Below are 17,067 nucleotides of genomic sequence, written 5' to 3' on the forward strand. Positions count from 1 at the left end.
TCTATTCATCAAAGAGTAAATACTTTTAAAAAAGTAAGAGTTTCTTTAAAAAATGTTTTGAAAGATACTCTGTGCTTAACATTCAGGGAGTGTAAGTGTTACTCTGATATCCCTCAGCGTCTGACTTCCTTTTTCTGTGTCCTTCAGCAAGCACTTCCTCTGACACAGCTGGGCCTACAATGCAGTAGTCAGTCAAGCCAGGACTTCGCTTGAGTTCTCCAGAATGAGCTCCTCCCCTGGTCCGTCCCCTGCGTCAGCCGCCCCTGCCCTGAACTCCACCAAGGCCCATCGAGGGGACTCGCCTAACACCTTACCCCGTCTGTACACGTCCCCACTCGGAATGGACAACCAGACCATCTGCATTCCATCTCCGTATGTGGAAGCCTGTCAGGATTATTCACCGCCTCACGGGGGAGAGATCAGCCATGGAACCTTAACACTCTACAGCCCCGTGTCCTCCACAGTGCTGGGATACCCTCATCCCCCCGTGTCAGAAAGCCTGGTCCCACTCAGTCCGACGATCTTCTGGCCTTCCCACACCACACACACTTCGCTGTCTCTGCACTGCCCGCCTTCGCTAGCCTACAGCGAAACACAAACTACATGGGAGGATGCCAAGACACACACGCTTAACCACAGCAGGTGAGAAGACATCACATCCAGTGTATTAATAATTGATATATGCCTTTAATCTCCAAGTTGCAGCTGTAAAATGGATAGTTTAGTTGCCATAGAGACAATGAGAGTTCTGTGATAACATAAAATGTTTTATTTTGCTTTTTGTTTTATTTTGAGATGCTTGCTACATTGTTTTAAATCATGCAACTTGTTGAGCAGAGATATGATGTTACTTTTCTAATCAGACTTTTTATTGGGCAGACAATAAAAAGGCTCTGTTCAGATAGAAAAATTAAAAATAATAATCACCTATAATTGTGCACAGTTAGCTCAGCAAAACAAATAGGCTATTTTATAAAATATAAAATTAATTAATTAATTTAAAACTGCATTAAAGGCTATAATGTAAAATATATATATTAATAATTCAAATAAATAATTTTTTAAAATAAAAAAATTACTTAAAATGCATTTTGGGATGTTTTTGATGTCTAGTATCTAAATCTATTCAAAATAGGCAGATGTAAACAGAAAACATGCAACAAATCAACCAAATAAATATTTAAAAAAGTATTAAAGTATTATCGTATCATCATTATAAGGTATTAACAGTTTAAACAGCAAAAAATTTAATTTTCAGGATTTAAAAGTTTAAAAGTTTGGGATGAGTAAGATTTTTTCATTTAAAAAAAAAAAAAAAGTCTATTATGCTCATCAAAGTTTCATTTATTTCTGTGATGTAAAGCTGAATTTTCATTAGCCATTACTCCAGTCTTCAGTGCCACATGATCCTTCAGAAATCATTCTAATATGCTGATTTATTACTTTTATTATCAATGCTAAAAACAGTTGTGCTGCTTAATATTTTCTTGGATCCTGTGATACTTTTTTCAGGATTATTTGATGAATAAAAAGTTAAAAAGAACAGCATTTATTCAAAATAGAAATCTTTTCTAACAATATAAGTCTTTTCTATCACTTTTATCAATTTAACACATCCTTGCTAAATAAAAGTAATAATGTCTGTCGTGGAAATTCCCAATGCTAATCTGACTTCACCACAGACAACTCAAACAACTACAATTTTTAATATAATAACTACAGTATCTTGGGCTAATTCCCTGAATTCCCAGAAAATTTAAAATATAATCCAAAGAACTACAGTATCTCGAGCTAATTCCCTGAATTCCTCGAATACTTATATAATCCGATACTTCCCAGAAGTATGGTGACGGCGTCCCGTCAAGAAGCTACTATCACTACCTCAATCACACATGAGCACACAGGTCTTTAGCATCTAAACACTCTCACCGCCCTTCTCAGCTGTACGCTGTTACCTCAGCCCGAGGACGGCTCTATAGTCTTCCAACACTATCACTGTCTTTGCGGTGGTCTTTTGAGCATAGAATCTTTAGTACTCCTATTCCTCAGCTGCGCAGCATATAAATATATATATATATAAGCGCTCAGAGCGCTTCTGCAAAAACGCGAGGCGCAGCAGGCGGCGAAAACGCGAGGCGCCCGGTGCGCATAAGCAGCGCGCAGAACGCTCACTGCCAACAGAAAACCATTCAAAAGAGGCGCCTCCAACTGCAAAAACGCGTTCGGTGTGATCGCGGCCTAGGCCTCGCGTTTTTGCAGGAGCGCTCTGGGCGCCTGAAGTTGAAAAAAAAATCAACTCTGAGCGGAAAAACGCCTAACGTCATTCGCGTTCTTTTCCATTGTCCAATCGAATGAATGGAGAGGCGGGCCTTCTGTAAAAAGTCCGGAGACTGCAAGAGAGGAGAAAGAAACCTTTGGTGTCTGTCGTGGGTAACCCGGAGCTGTATTATTTAGGGTTTCTGCTAATATGTCCGTTTACTTAACAGCAAAAAATAAGATTTTAGAGCGCTCGCGCTATAATCCTTTGATTTGACTGACAAGACAGCTGTTTTGTACGGTGGCCGACAGAGGCCAACGCGCTGCAAACAAGAAAACACATGCAAACAGAAAAAACGACAACAAATTAAGAAAACATCTTCATCCGTTTGACAACACAGGCGCTGCAAACTAACAAACGCGCTGCATATAGATCGGTCCACAACGGAAATGTTTCAGGGGGACCTCAAAAAGTGACGAACTCATCTAGGACCTGATTATTTATATCAATATATTACCTGATTGTTTATATCACTATCACCTTTAAATGATACTATACTATCACTAAAAGGTGATAGTTCACCGATAACACCTCTGCTCTGACCAACAGCCACTGAACAAATAATCAGGTCCCAGATAGGTTCGTCACTTTTTGAGGTCCCCCTGAAACATTTCCGTTGTGGACCGATCTATATGCAGCGCGTTTGTTAGTTTGCAGCGCCCTCGTGTGTTTGCAGCGTGTTTCTGAGTTTGGTTGTGTTGTGAGAATTTGCAGCGCGTTTCCGTATTTGTGTTTGCGTTGCGAGGATTTGCAGCGCCTGTGTTGTCAAACGGATGAAGATGTTTTCTTAATTTGTTGTTGTTTTTTCTGTTTGCATGTGTTTTCTTAAGTTTGCAGCGCGTTGGCCTCTGTCGGCCACCGTAGTTTTGGTCGTTGCTTAGCAACATAAAAAAACGCAGCACACTGCTCTTTTATTAAAGGTGCGTTCGACTTCATGCGGCGCTGCGCAGACCGATCGGCGGCTGACTTGAAGTAGTGCATGCCGGTTAGAAATTTTGTCCGACTTGAACCGGCGCCGACGCCACGTGACGTTCACGTGTGGCATCAAAGTAATGCGAGAGCGTTTCGAGAACAGCCGGCTTGCTCAGCCAGCGCAACATTTCAGAAGGGACTGCGCCAGGCTGTGATGACGTCACAGCTTCTTATGATTGGCCACATTCACCACATGACGATGATCACGCGTGTTTCGTGCATAACAAATCAATTTGCATGCCATTTCCACTTATAGTATTCAGCTGCATATTTAAGTAATATTTTTTATGGAATAACTAAAATGTCACAGACATTTAATGTAATGTGGTCAACACTGATTGATGCTGAAATCTGTAGTTGCTGCTTCACTTGCATGTGCTGCATTTCTTCCAACAAAAAAGGTATTTCTATAGCTTCCAGTTCATCTGCAATAAACTATAGGCAAACGCCACGTGATCTGCCGTGTTTGAAGGAGCAACGAGATCTCCAACTTGTCCGACTTGACGGCTCCGTTTTCAGCTCCTCCCCGACTGCTTTCGGCTAATCTCGCCGATCGGTCTGCGCAGCGCAGCATGAGCTCGAACACACCTTAAAAGTCACCAAAAAAGGCAGTGCTGTGCGCCTCGCGTTTTTAGAACTAAAAGACGCGTTCGGTGTGATCGGGGCCTAAGTCTGTGCTTTTCTGAACAAGCCTATATTAAACATACCTTTGTATTCTAAGGCCATTAAATAAAAGTTTCCATCACATGTCTTTCAAAGAAAGAAAGAAAAAAAGAAAGAAAAATTTACTGACCAAAATTTTGACATGTAGTGTATATTGTTACAAAAGATTTCTATTTTAATTAAATGCTGTTCTTTTAAATGTTATATTCATCGAAGAATCCTGAGAAAAGTATCACAGAAAAATATTAGGCAGCACAACTTCCAAAATTGATAATAAATCAGCATATTAGCATGATTTCTGAAGGATCACGTGACACAAAAGACAGGAGTTATGATGCTGAAAATTCAGCTTTGCATCACGGGAATAAATTCTATTTTAAATTATAATGAAATAGAAAACCACCATTTTAAATTGCAATAAAAATGCTCAAAGAACAAAATGACTAAAATTTAAGTTGAACAACAAGCACCACTTAGAAAATGTAAAAATGATTTCTTTTTGCCCTTTTTTACTTTATCTGTACCTTCATCTTTTATAGTTCTGTCCTTACTCATGCAAAGCTGTTAGGGCAGCAACTGGATGGTGATGATGGCTTGAATCCTTCACCAGGCATTGTGGGTAAAGGAGACATGCACTTCTGTGCGGTGTGCCATGACTACGCCTCTGGGTATCACTATGGTGTCTGGTCATGCGAGGGGTGCAAAGCTTTCTTCAAACGGAGCATTCAAGGTAACACTGGTCAAGGTAACCATTTAACATAACAAATACATGCTCTTCGGAAGTTCCATTTTCTGAAATGCCATGTTAATCAATGGAAGGTTTTTCTAAGCAGATTGTTTTTTCATGAATCGTCGGATACTCATTCTGTTGCACAGATTTCTTTGAGAATGTCAGGGTCAGTGCGCTGTGTTTCCCCATAAACAAGTTTGTTTTGACCTTTCAGTCAATAGATGCTACTCAAAAGGCTGGATATGTAAAAACACAATTTTTTACAAAATAATAAGTCTTAGTAAAAACCACAAAGTATTTTATTATTTGAAAAAGACACATTTCTTATCATATCTTATTACATTAATTCAGTGCAAAAAATGCATTCCCTGGGCAGTTTGTGATGTTCCTGCTAGTATCTTCAAGGATTGCTTCACTGAAAAAAATAGTTTATAGAGGAATATTTTGTAATTTAGATTTTGCAAACATCAGATAAATCATACAATTCATACAAGATAAAATAACAAATGGATATGATAATTAGGGTTGAATATGAATATCTCATTACATTAAAGAGTGTTAAATTCTTTTAATATTTTAAAAGTTAAGGTAGTGTTTTTAAGACTAATTTTAACTATGTATATTTTTGATAAAAAAAATTATCCACTGTATAAATCGATTGCTGCAATTAATCGCAATTTAAAACTCAACATTAAAACAAGTAATAATGTGTTGTTTCAACTTAAAAAAGTAAGTTATCTCAGCAAATTTTAATTTATGTTGCCATAACTAATTGCAGCAACGTTACAGTGTGTGTATACAGAATGTAAAATATTTCAAATTTAAAATAGAGACAGTTTAAAATAACTGTTTTCTATTTAAAAAAAAATAAAATGTAATTTATTCCTGTAACAGAAAAGCAGTATTAAAGAAATATTTCTTATTATCGATTTTGAGAACAGTTGTGCTGCTTATAAATTTCTTCATAATTCTTTGATTAAAAGAATGTTCAAAAGAACAGCATTTATTTGAAATATAAATTTTTTCTAACATGAAACGTCACTTTTCTTCTCAGAATTGCGAAATATAAACTCACAGTTTTAAATTTTTTTCATAGAATTGCATAATATAAACTCGCAATTAGGAGATATAAAGTCAGAATTGTGAGATATAAACTCAGAATTGCAAGTTATAAAGTCCAGACTGATATGTTCTCATAAAAGTTTATATCTCACAATTCTGACTTAATAACTCACTGACAATAAAGTCAGAGTTGTGAAATATAAACTCACAATTCAGAGAAAAATTCAGAATTGTGAGTTTATATCGCAATGTTGACTTTATTGCTCAGAATTGCGAGTTTATTTCTCAAAAAATATCTCTTCTGATTTTAGACCTTGCAATTGCGAGTTTATATCACACAATTCTGACTTTATAACTTGGAACTGTGAGTTTATATCTCACAAAAAAAAAAATTGCGAGATGAAAAAGTCAGAATTGTAAAAAGGTAAAAAGTTGCAATTGCATAATTAAAAAACAATTTCACATACTTTTGCTAAATTTATAAATTCTACATTATTTATTAAATAACATTATACATGTCTCCTTGCTAACTATTTCATTTCTTTCAAACTATTGAACAGTAGTGTGTATATTTTTTGGCAAATTTGCTAGGCAATTTTTATAAATAATTACAGAAATGGCAAGTAACACATTGAATTAAACATGACATTTTGAAGTAGAAAGACCAATAATAAAAAAAAGAAAAAATAAGTTTTTACAGACTAGTGCTAAAATATTTTAATCAATTGACAGCCCTAGTAATAATATGAACTTAGACAATAAAATGAGATGACATTAAAAAGCCTAATTTAACCACTGTTTTGTAGTCCAAAGATGTGAGTGTAATAATTTTTTTCTCTTAATCTTCTTCAGGACACAATGACTATATTTGTCCAGCTACCAACCAGTGCACCATTGACAAGAGCCGACGCAAAAGCTGCCAGGCCTGTCGACTCCGCAAGTGCTATGAAGTGGGCATGATGAAGTGTGGTAGGCAGCCACCTCGTTTTTTCAGTGTGTAGCCACATATTTTATATCTTTTGACCCTAAAAGATAAATCATACTTTATTAATTTTTTTATTGAACATATAATGAGAATGTTATTGTTTTGGACGGTGTGTGCTGTGCTGAGTGTGCATTTTTGATGCGGGTATAATTGTGTGTGTGAACAGGTGTGAGGCGGGAACGCTGCAGTTACCGTGGTGCTCGCCATCGTCGCACCCCTCAGATCAGAGACAGCTCGGGCGAGGCGCTAGGGGTCAGAGGTCATGCCCAGCATCATTTAGAATTTCCTCTCAATCCCACTCATCACCTCTTCCGTTCAGGGAACAGAGCTGAGGGGCGTGGCCTGAGCTTCTCCCCTGAGCAGTTGGTCAACTGTATTCTGGAGGCGGAGCCTCCTCAGATTTACCTGAGAGAGCCAATAAAGAAGCCGTATACAGAGGCCAGCATGATGATGTCTCTAACCAACCTCGCCGACAAAGAACTGGTGCTTATGATCAGCTGGGCGAAGAAGATACCAGGTGTGCGCGCTTGTATAGATACCTGAAATTATCTGGGGGTTTTTTTAATGCCAAAAATTATTAGGATATTAAGTAAAGATCATGTTCCATGCAGATATTTTGGAAATTTCCTACCATAAATATATCAAAACTTAATTTTTATATGTAATATGTATGGCTAAGAACTTCATTTGGACAACTTTCAAAGCGATTTTCTCAATATTTCACTAAATTGACCCGATTTTGTGGTCCGGGGCCACATAAATGTTACCTATAAGGTGATATATAATTTTCATATACATGTATTGTCTGGATAGATGAAGATACAAGTCTATAGCAAATATAAAATCCCCATAATACACTTTGCACATAAGTTCATAAAATCTGTAAGAAAATGTTTATTAATAGGGTTACATTTGTTGCAACCATATATGTCAACAATATTGATATGCTAATTTATTAAAACTGTAATGCTTTACAAAAGGTGTCAGTTGTTAACATTAGTTAATGTATTTACTAACATGAACCAACAATGAACAATACATTTATTAAATAAAAATACAGTTGTTCACTGTTCATGTTAGTTAATTAATTAATGCTAACAAACACAACTTTTAATTTTAATAATGCATTAGTAAATGCTAAAATTAGTTCATTCTTAGTTCATGTTAACTAATGTAGTTAACTAATGAACCTTATTGTAAAGTGTTGCCATTAAAACAGCATATAATGTTTTTAAAATACATTTTTAAATTCATGTTTAGATTTTATATTTACTTTTATTATATCAAAATTGATGGGTTTTAGGATGGATATACATGTTCATGTATGTCCAAAAATCTATTACACATACATAAACATACATACACTAAAGTTTATGTAAGATGGGCAGTAAGATTTTTAATGTTTTTAAAGAAGTCTCTTCTGCTCACCAAGCCTGCATTTATTTGATCCAAAATACAGCAAAAAATGTTTTTACTATTTAAATAACTGTTTTTTATTTGAATATATTTTAAAATATAATTTATTCCTGTAATCAAAGCTAAATTTTCAGCATCATTACTCCAGTCTTCAGTGTCACATGATCCTTCACATTCTAATATGCTGATTTTCTAATGTTTCAATAAACATTTTTATAATTATTCTTATCAATATTTAAAACAGTTGAGTACATTTTTTCAGGATTCTTTGATAAATAGAAAGATCCAAAGATTTATCTGAAATAAAAAGCTTTTGTAGCATTATACACTATACTATTCAAAACCTTGGAGTAATTATATTTTTATTCTTTTTTTTTTTGGTAAAGAAATTATAGAAATTAATACTTTAATTTAGCAAGGATGCTTTAAATTGATCAAAAGTTTATACATTTACATTTATAATGTAACAAAAGATTTCTATTTCAGATAAATTCTGTTCTTCTGAACATTCTATTTACCAAAGAAACCTAAAAAAATCTACTCAGCTGTTTTCAAAATAACAATAATTGTTGTTTGACCAGCAAATTAGAATGATTTCTGAAGGATCATTTGACTGGAGTAATAATGCTATTCAGCTTTGAAATCACAGCAATAAATTACATTTTTAAATATATTCAAATGAAAAACAAATATGTGACCCTGGACCACAAAACCAGTCTTAAGTCGCTGGGGTATGTTTGTAGCAATAGCCAAAAATACATTGCATGGGTCAAAATTTTAGATTTTTCTTTTATGCCAAAAATCATTAGGAAATTAAGTAAAGATCATGTTCTATGTAAAATTCCTACTGTAAATATATCAAAATGTAATTTTTCATTAGTAATTTGCATTGTTAAGAACCTAATTTGGACAACTTTAAAGGTGATTTTCTCAGTATTTTGATTTTTTTGCACCCTCAGATTCCAGATTTTCAAATAGATGTATCTCGACCAAATATTGTCCTATCCTAACAAACCATATATCAATAGAAAGCTTATTTATTGAGTATTCATATGACGTATATATCTCAGTTTTGTAAAATTTAACCTTATGACTGGTTTTGTGGTCCAGGGTCACATATTTTAAACAGTAATATATTTCAAAATTAGATGTTTTTGCTGTACTTTGGATCAAATGAATGCAGGCTTGGTGAGCAGAAAAGACTTATATGAAACCTAAAAGAATTTCATATATTAACATATATGTTTTTACTTCATATGGCAGCATATTTTATATTATATTTAAATGTAATGTATGCAGATATATTACATTTTTGTATGCTTTCTAGTTTTTGTTGTTTTATCATTTTTTTTAGGTCAGGGATTTATGGCAAACTGATTTCTTGTAATTTCTAAAAGGTTAATGGGATTCAGTCACCATTCAATCATCCCCATGTTGTTCCAAACCAGTATGATTTTCGGTCATATGAAAGTGTGCCAGTATGAAAGTGAATAGTGAACAGGGGCTTTCATGCTCCAGAAAGGACAAAAAGCATCATAAAAGCATAATTTTGTGTGAGTGTATTTGATTGTGCACTTACATGCAGTATTTGAAGGGCCGCAGGTGTGTTCTGGAAGACATTTGTGTGTTTGTTACTCCTCTCGCAGGCTTTGTGGAGCTGACTTTGTCAGATCAGGTGCATTTGCTGGAATGCTGCTGGCTGGATATATTGATGTTGGGATTGATGTGGAGATCCGTGGATCATCCCGGGAAGCTCATCTTCTCACCTGACCTCAAGCTTAACAGGTACAACCTCCCTCTGACATAGGAAAACAGCTCCTTTCACACACTGCAGGGCGACTTACTGATTGTTTTAATCGAAAAGTGTAGTAGACACAGATTTATGTTGGAATTAAAGGGATAGTTCACCCAAAAATGAAAATTTGTTGTTTATGTGCTTACCCCCAGGGCATCCAAGATGTAGGTGACTTTGTTTCTTCAGCAGAACACAAACGAAGATTTTTAACGAAAACCGGTGCAGTCTGTCAGCCAAATAATGGAAGTGGATGGGCACCAGACCTTTAAAAGTAAAAAAAAAAACAGGCACAGACAAATCCAAATTACACCCTGCGGCACAAGCTCATCATCCGGCTCCTTACATGTGTACTCGCGATCTGTCCCGTGTATACGACACTCATTGTTTACACAGTGCACAGAGATTGTGGGTATAGCGGCTATTCAAAATGGTAATTACTTGCGCTTATCCTGATTGTTCAAACCGATTTAAAGCTAAAAGATTATGTTTGTTTGTGCAAACTCATCCGAGACTTTTCACCGATTTCCCTTTCCGGTGTTTACGTATACTACACCAGAGCGCGTTCACGTGTCACGAGCCGGATGAAAAGCTCGTGCTCATGACAGTTGGACGTGGCTGTGTATCAAAGGTAAAAAAATTATATAAATACTGTTCAGTTTCTCGCAAAAAACGATCGTTTCGTGTCTTAGGACATCAATGTATCGTCACGAGCCGCAGGGTGTAATTTGGATTTGTCTGTGCATGTTTTTTTTTTACTTTTAAAGGTCTGGTGCCTAGGGCTGGGCCGATAAACGATATCATATCGAATCGCGATAAAATTTATGTTAATAACGATGATAGGCTCTAGACATTTTTTGCTCGATATGGATTAATCTAAGAGCCAATCACACAGTAGAAATATGCGACAACAGCCAATCAGCGTACAGCGTGCGTGTACACGTCAAAGTACAAAGTTCATTTCCTACCGCACTTTGCGAAGCAAACTTAACACCAGGACGACAAAAAAAAGAGAGAGGAAGCAGCGACGAAAGTGAAACTAACTTCGAGTTATTATCCAAAGATGTTGAAATTGTCGACAAAAAAGGTAGCACGAATTCCGTTATATAAGTGGTTTGGCTACCTGAAAAGTGACTCTTAGCTCAGCTGAGAGTTTGGCGCGATTGTTAAAACTGAAACCGAAAGCAAAAAACGCACGCGCATTCAAAAGCAATTTTAATCCCCCCAATGCACGCAAATTAGGCTACATGACATATCTAGGCTGTTATTAGTATGTAGGCTATGATAGGTTGTGTATGTCTATAGCTCTGTATCATGCTTGAAATATCCGTCTCTATTTGCACTTTGAATATTTAGAGAGTAGCCTACTTAGATTATGGCTGAATTGTCTGCACTTAATACGATTAAGAAAGAACAGTGTCGTAATTTTTTATTATTTATACTGTAGATTGTTTCAAAATGCAGTGGTTGCCTCTAATTTCAACCTATAATAGAAAAAATAAACAATTGTGTTAATAATAATAATAAATAAATAAATAATTGTGTTACAAATTATGTTTTTACAATAATTTTATGTTTACATTTTGTACATTTACTCTCATTTACCATACTCTGTCACAACTTTAATTTTTTAAATTTATTTTAGTAAGTTGTTTTAATTTTTAAGGCCTAATCTGTTTTTGTTAATAAACTATACTTTAAATGTAATTTAATGAACCCTTTCATTTTTGTGGCTTTATTCATTGTTGGGATACTATTTTAAAGCTGGCAACATCAACAGCTTATATCGAAATATATATCGTTATCGTTCAATATGGGGAAAAAATTATCGAGATTACATTTTTGCCATATCGCCCAGCCCTACTGGTGCCCATCCACTGTCATTATTTGGCTGGCAGACTGCACCGGTTTCCGTAAAAAATCTTCGTTTGTGTTCTGCTGAAGAAACAAAGTCACCTACATCTTGGATGCCCTGGGGGTAAGCAAATAAACATTCAGTTTTCATTTTTGGGTGAACTATCCCTTTAAGGGAAAACCAGTATAATCAACTGCCTGGATGATTATCGACTATTATTAAGCATTTTTAAGGTAATCGATATCTGTCATTTTCAAAACCGATTTGCCGATTAAAATAATTTTAAAGCATTTAAAGAGTTTTTGTCAGAGCCCTTGTTTTACATCAGATATGTATGTCGGTTCGAAACATTGGTTATTGGTCTACTTGATGTGTCGCATTGGCCCTTAAAACACATATCAGTTGACAAAACCGATTCACAAAACCAAGAACAGAGAACAGTTCTGAGAGGATAATTTGGGAATGTAAACAGATCTGAGGACGACTCCCATAAGTGGGAGAGATCGACTCATATCTTGCTTGATGGTAACATTTGAAAAACACTAATGTTTAGTGGATTTATTCATCGACCTTCAGATAATCTTCTGTTGTGTGTTTGTCCAGTGTACACAGTGTTTATATGTGTGGGTGCACATAGTGTGTGACATTCATGAAGATAGTTTTTCAAGTTTATCAATCAAGGAAACTGAGTGTGAAGAGATTACACTTTGTTATGATGTGGTTTTGTTCTGTTTTGTGTATGCATGGTTTGCATGTGTGTGTGTACCTGTTTATTAATTTGTGTGGAATTGAATATTCCTCTTCCTTGGTGATTATCTCTAGGGTTTTAGCAAACCTTGGTGTGTTCTCATAACACAAGCTTAGTTTGTACTATTCATTTGAGTATGTGTGCGTATGAGAAACTGTGAGACAGCTTGTACTTCCTTTTATCTTTCACCTGACACTTTAAGGTCATCTGTATTCATTCAAGATAAGCTGGATGAGTTAGCTAGTGTTATCTTTACCTGGTTTTTCTATTAATTAATTGTTTTTTGTTTTTTAAGCTACTTTGGATATTCTCTTTTTAGTATAGCTAGACTAACAGCGCCCTGCCGTTTTGTTATTTGTACTTTGATATTTGATGTGTATAATGAAATAATAAAAGAAAAAAGGATAATATATACTAACGCTCAAAAGTAAGAAATGTAATGTTTTTTAAAGAAGTTTGTTATGCTCATCAAGGTTGTGTTCATCAGATGAAAATACAGAAAAAACGTAATATTGTGAAATATTATTACGATGTAAAACAATGTTTTTCTATATTAATGTACATTACATTTTAATTTATATCTGTAATTAAAGCTGAATTTTCAGCATCATTACTTCAGTCTTCAGTGTCACATGATCCTTCAGAAATCATTCTAATATGTTGATTTATTATCAATGTTGAAAACAGTTGTGCTGCTTAACATTTTTTTGGAACCTGTGATACTTTTTTTCAGGATTCTTTGATCAATAAAAGGTTAAAAAGGTTAAAAACAACATTTATTTAAAATAGAAGGGTTTTCTAACAATATACACTACTGTTAAAAAGTTTGGGGTCAGTCAATTTTTATTCTTTTTTTTTTTTTAAGAAATTAATACCTTTGTTCACCAAGGATGTGTTAAATAAAAAAGTGATTGCATAGATTTACATTGTTAGAAAATATTTATATTTTGAATAAATGCTGTTCTTTTTAACTTGTTTTTATCCTGAAAAAAAGAATCACAGGTTCCAAAAAAGATTTGGCAGCACAACTGTTTCCAACACTGATCATTCTAATAATAAAAGAGCATGTGACACTTAAGACTGGAGTAACAGCTGATGAAAATTCAGCTTTGCATCACAGGAATAAATTATATTTTAAGTTATATTAAAATAAAAAGCAGTATTTTATATTGTAAAAACATTTTGCAATATTACTGTTTTTTCTGTATTTTTGATCAAATAAATGCAGCCTTGTGAGCATAAGAGCTATTACAAGTCTTACTGATCCCAAACTTTTGACCAGTAGTGTAATATTTTTACTTTTGTTATTTTAAAACTTACTTTTAATATTTTAAAATAATAATAGCAACAGCTGTATGTTCAAGCATTGTACAAATATTATTTAGTAAATAATTTCTTTTTATTACAGTAAAAAATGGAATGGACTAAAGGATAGGGGTAAAAGTATATAAGGATAAGTTCAACACTGAATTAAAATGTCTTGATACTTTACTCACCCCCATGTCATCCAAGATGTTCATGTCTTTCTTTCTTAGTGCAAGACAAGCATTTGTGAGCATTTGCACTTTTCTAATATGTTTTAGAAAATGACCAATTGATTTGTTAGATAAGACCCTTATTCCTTGGCTGGGATCGTGTAGAGCCCTTTGAAGCTGCATTGAAATTGCAATTTGTGACTTCAACCCGTTGATCCCCATTGAAATCCACTATATGGAGAAAAATCCTGGAATGTTTTCCTCAAAAACTTTTTTTTTTTTTTTTAACTGAAGAAAAAAAGACATGAACATCTTGGATGACATGGGGGTGAGTAAATTATCAGTAAATTTGAATTCAGGGGTAAACTAATCCTTTAATTTCTCCCTAACATAGTTCAGGATAGTTTGGGATTGTACACATATTTGTGGCGATGTCATTTTCTGTGACTCCACGGTGAATAGTTATATGACATTTATGGCTCAAGTGATTGGCCTTTTCTGACCCTCTCCTTCTTTCTCTCTACTTCTTTCAGGGAGGAAGGAAATTGTGTTGAAGGCATCATGGAGATCTTTGACATGCTGCTAGCCACCACCTCCAGATTCAGAGAACTGAAGCTCCAGAGAGAGGAATATGTCTGCCTCAAAGCCATGATCCTTCTCAACTCCAGTATGACACTAGTCTGATTGTGTGTGTGTACGTTATTGTGCAAGATTAAAAAATACATTTGTATCTTGTTTTTTTTTCTCTACATAACTGTAGACCATGCTAATTACAACACGCTCTCTATATTTAGCATGTTTAAACAGAGAAGCTTTTGATTTACATGACTGGTCAGTGGTCTCCTGCCAATGCCAGTGTTTTAACCAAGGGACAGTTCTCCCAAAAATGAAAATTTAGTCATTAATTACTCATCCTCATGTCTTTCCAAACCTGTAAGACCTTTGTTCATCATTGACACACAAATGAAGATATTTTTGATGAAATCCATTCTGACCCTGACCCCAGAAAGGCCCAGACATGTTCAAGGCCCAGAAAGGTAATAAGGAAATATGTTTTGTGAGCATGAAAACTAACAAAAAAAAATGCATTCAACAATTTCTTAATTTCTGGGCCTTGAACGTGTCAGTTGCATTGCTGTCCATGCAAGATCAGAAAGCTCTCAGATTCATCAAAAATATCTTAATTTGGTTTCTGAAGATGAATGAAGGTTATTTTCATTTTTGGGTGAACTATCCCTTTAACGGTTCTCTTTTTAACCTAATCAGATGTTGTGATTTACTCCTGTTGTGTGCTTATTAACAGACAACTGTTCAAGCTTGCCACAGACTCCTGAAGATGTGGAGAGCCGTGGGAAGGTTCTGAGGCTGCTAGACTCTGTGACTGACGCTTTAGTTTGGACCATCTCCAGAACAGGCTTGTCCTCACAGCAGCAGTCCATTCGGCTCGCCCATCTGCTGATGCTGCTCTCGCATATTCGACACCTTAGGTACCACAGCAGATTGTGTTTGTGATTTCACAGCATCCGTATTCTAGACTTTCAGAGCATTTTATGTCTCAATTTTCTCCTCATCTGTCACTGGCTCACTGTTCTCTTCTTCTGTCGTCCATAGCAACAAAGGCATCGAGCATCTGTCAACTATGAAGAGAAAAAACGTGGTGCTGCTGTATGATCTTCTGCTAGAGATGCTAGACGCCAACACGTCCCAGAGCAGCCGGATGCTGGTGGCTCACACAGAAGCCTCACTCCGGTCGGACACACAACAGACCGCAGAGATCCTCCACACATCTAGACAGCAGCCTGCACTGAAAGAGAGCAACCAGGAGACCCGGCAAAGTCCACAGTGAGTCGATACATCCACACTTTTTTTTGTATTGTGCCTGTTTTGGTAAAAAGAAATATTTTGTAAAAAAAATCCACACACAAATTTGTCAAAAGATTATGGAGGCTTGGTTCCGCCACTGAATAGAAAATGAAAAAAAAGGTAAACTTTTTATCTAGTAATTTTGACTTTTTCTCAGAATTGTGAGATATAAATTCGCAATTGAGTTTATATCTCACAATTCTGACTTTATAACAGGCGTTATACAAATATAATACAATTGCGTGATACAAACTCTGACTTTTTTAAATCAAAATTGTGATACAAAACTTAGAACTCTTTTTTTTTCTCAGAATGCGTGATATAAACTCACAAATGCAGGAAAAAAGTCTGAATTGCGTGATACAAACTTACAATAGTGGAAAAAAAAAACTAAAATTGCGTGATATAAACTCACAAATGCGAGTTGAAAAGTCAGAATTATGATATAAACTCATAATTGCGAGAAAACAATTGAATTGTGTGATAAAACTCACATTTTTTTTTCTCTCAGAATTGCGGTACAAACTTGCAATTTTCACTTTTGGGTGATATAAGCTCACAACTGCGAGAAAAAAAAATCTGATTTGGGAAGTTTGTATAACGCAATTCTGAGGAACAAAGTTAGAATTGTGAGACAAACTTGCAATTCTGATTTTTTTTCTTCAGAATTATGTGATTATAAACACAATTGTGGGGAAAAAAACTCTAAAATGGCGTGATACAAACTCATAATTCTTAATTTTTTCTCAGATTGCATGATATAAACTCAAAAATGCAGGAAAATGAATTTTGTGATACAAATGTGCAATTTTGACATTTTTTTTCAGAATTATGATATAAACTCACAATTGTGGGGAACAAAATGATAAAATTGCATGATACAAACTTATAATTTGAACCCACAATTCAGACTTTTTTTTCTCAGAATTGCGTGATATAAACTCACAAATGCAGAAAAAAATTCTCAATTACGTGATACAAACTTGCAATTCTGACTTTATAACACGCAATTGCTATTATTAGGTTATTAAAGTCAGAATTCTAACTTGCAATTCTGAATTTTTTCTCAGAATTGCAATACAAACTCGCAATTCTGACTTTTTTTCCCTCAGAATTACATAATATAAACTCACAACTGCAAGAAAAAACTCTCTAAAATTGTGTAATACAAACACATAATTCTGACTTC

The 17,067-nt window shown here is 35.0% G+C and overlaps 1 protein-coding gene across 1 annotated transcript in view; it reads left to right on the forward strand.

Annotated features, from left to right (window-relative positions):
* Positions 1–15,861, forward strand: part of LOC141325202 (estrogen receptor beta-2-like) — a 29,444-nt gene extending 13,583 nt beyond the window's left edge. The window contains exons 2-9 of the mRNA XM_073833743.1: positions 148–642; positions 4,492–4,682; positions 6,597–6,713; positions 6,896–7,246; positions 9,792–9,930; positions 14,549–14,682; positions 15,319–15,502; positions 15,627–15,861. Coding sequence (XP_073689844.1) covers positions 224–642; positions 4,492–4,682; positions 6,597–6,713; positions 6,896–7,246; positions 9,792–9,930; positions 14,549–14,682; positions 15,319–15,502; positions 15,627–15,861 — 1,770 coding nt within the window. The 5' untranslated portion in view covers positions 148–223. The remainder of the gene's footprint in view (positions 1–147; positions 643–4,491; positions 4,683–6,596; positions 6,714–6,895; positions 7,247–9,791; positions 9,931–14,548; positions 14,683–15,318; positions 15,503–15,626) is intronic.
* The last annotated feature ends 1,206 nt before the right edge of the window (positions 15,862–17,067 follow it).

This window comes from Garra rufa, chromosome 2 (genome assembly GCF_049309525.1).
Source record: "Garra rufa chromosome 2, GarRuf1.0, whole genome shotgun sequence".
NCBI lineage: Eukaryota > Metazoa > Chordata > Actinopteri > Cypriniformes > Cyprinidae > Garra > Garra rufa.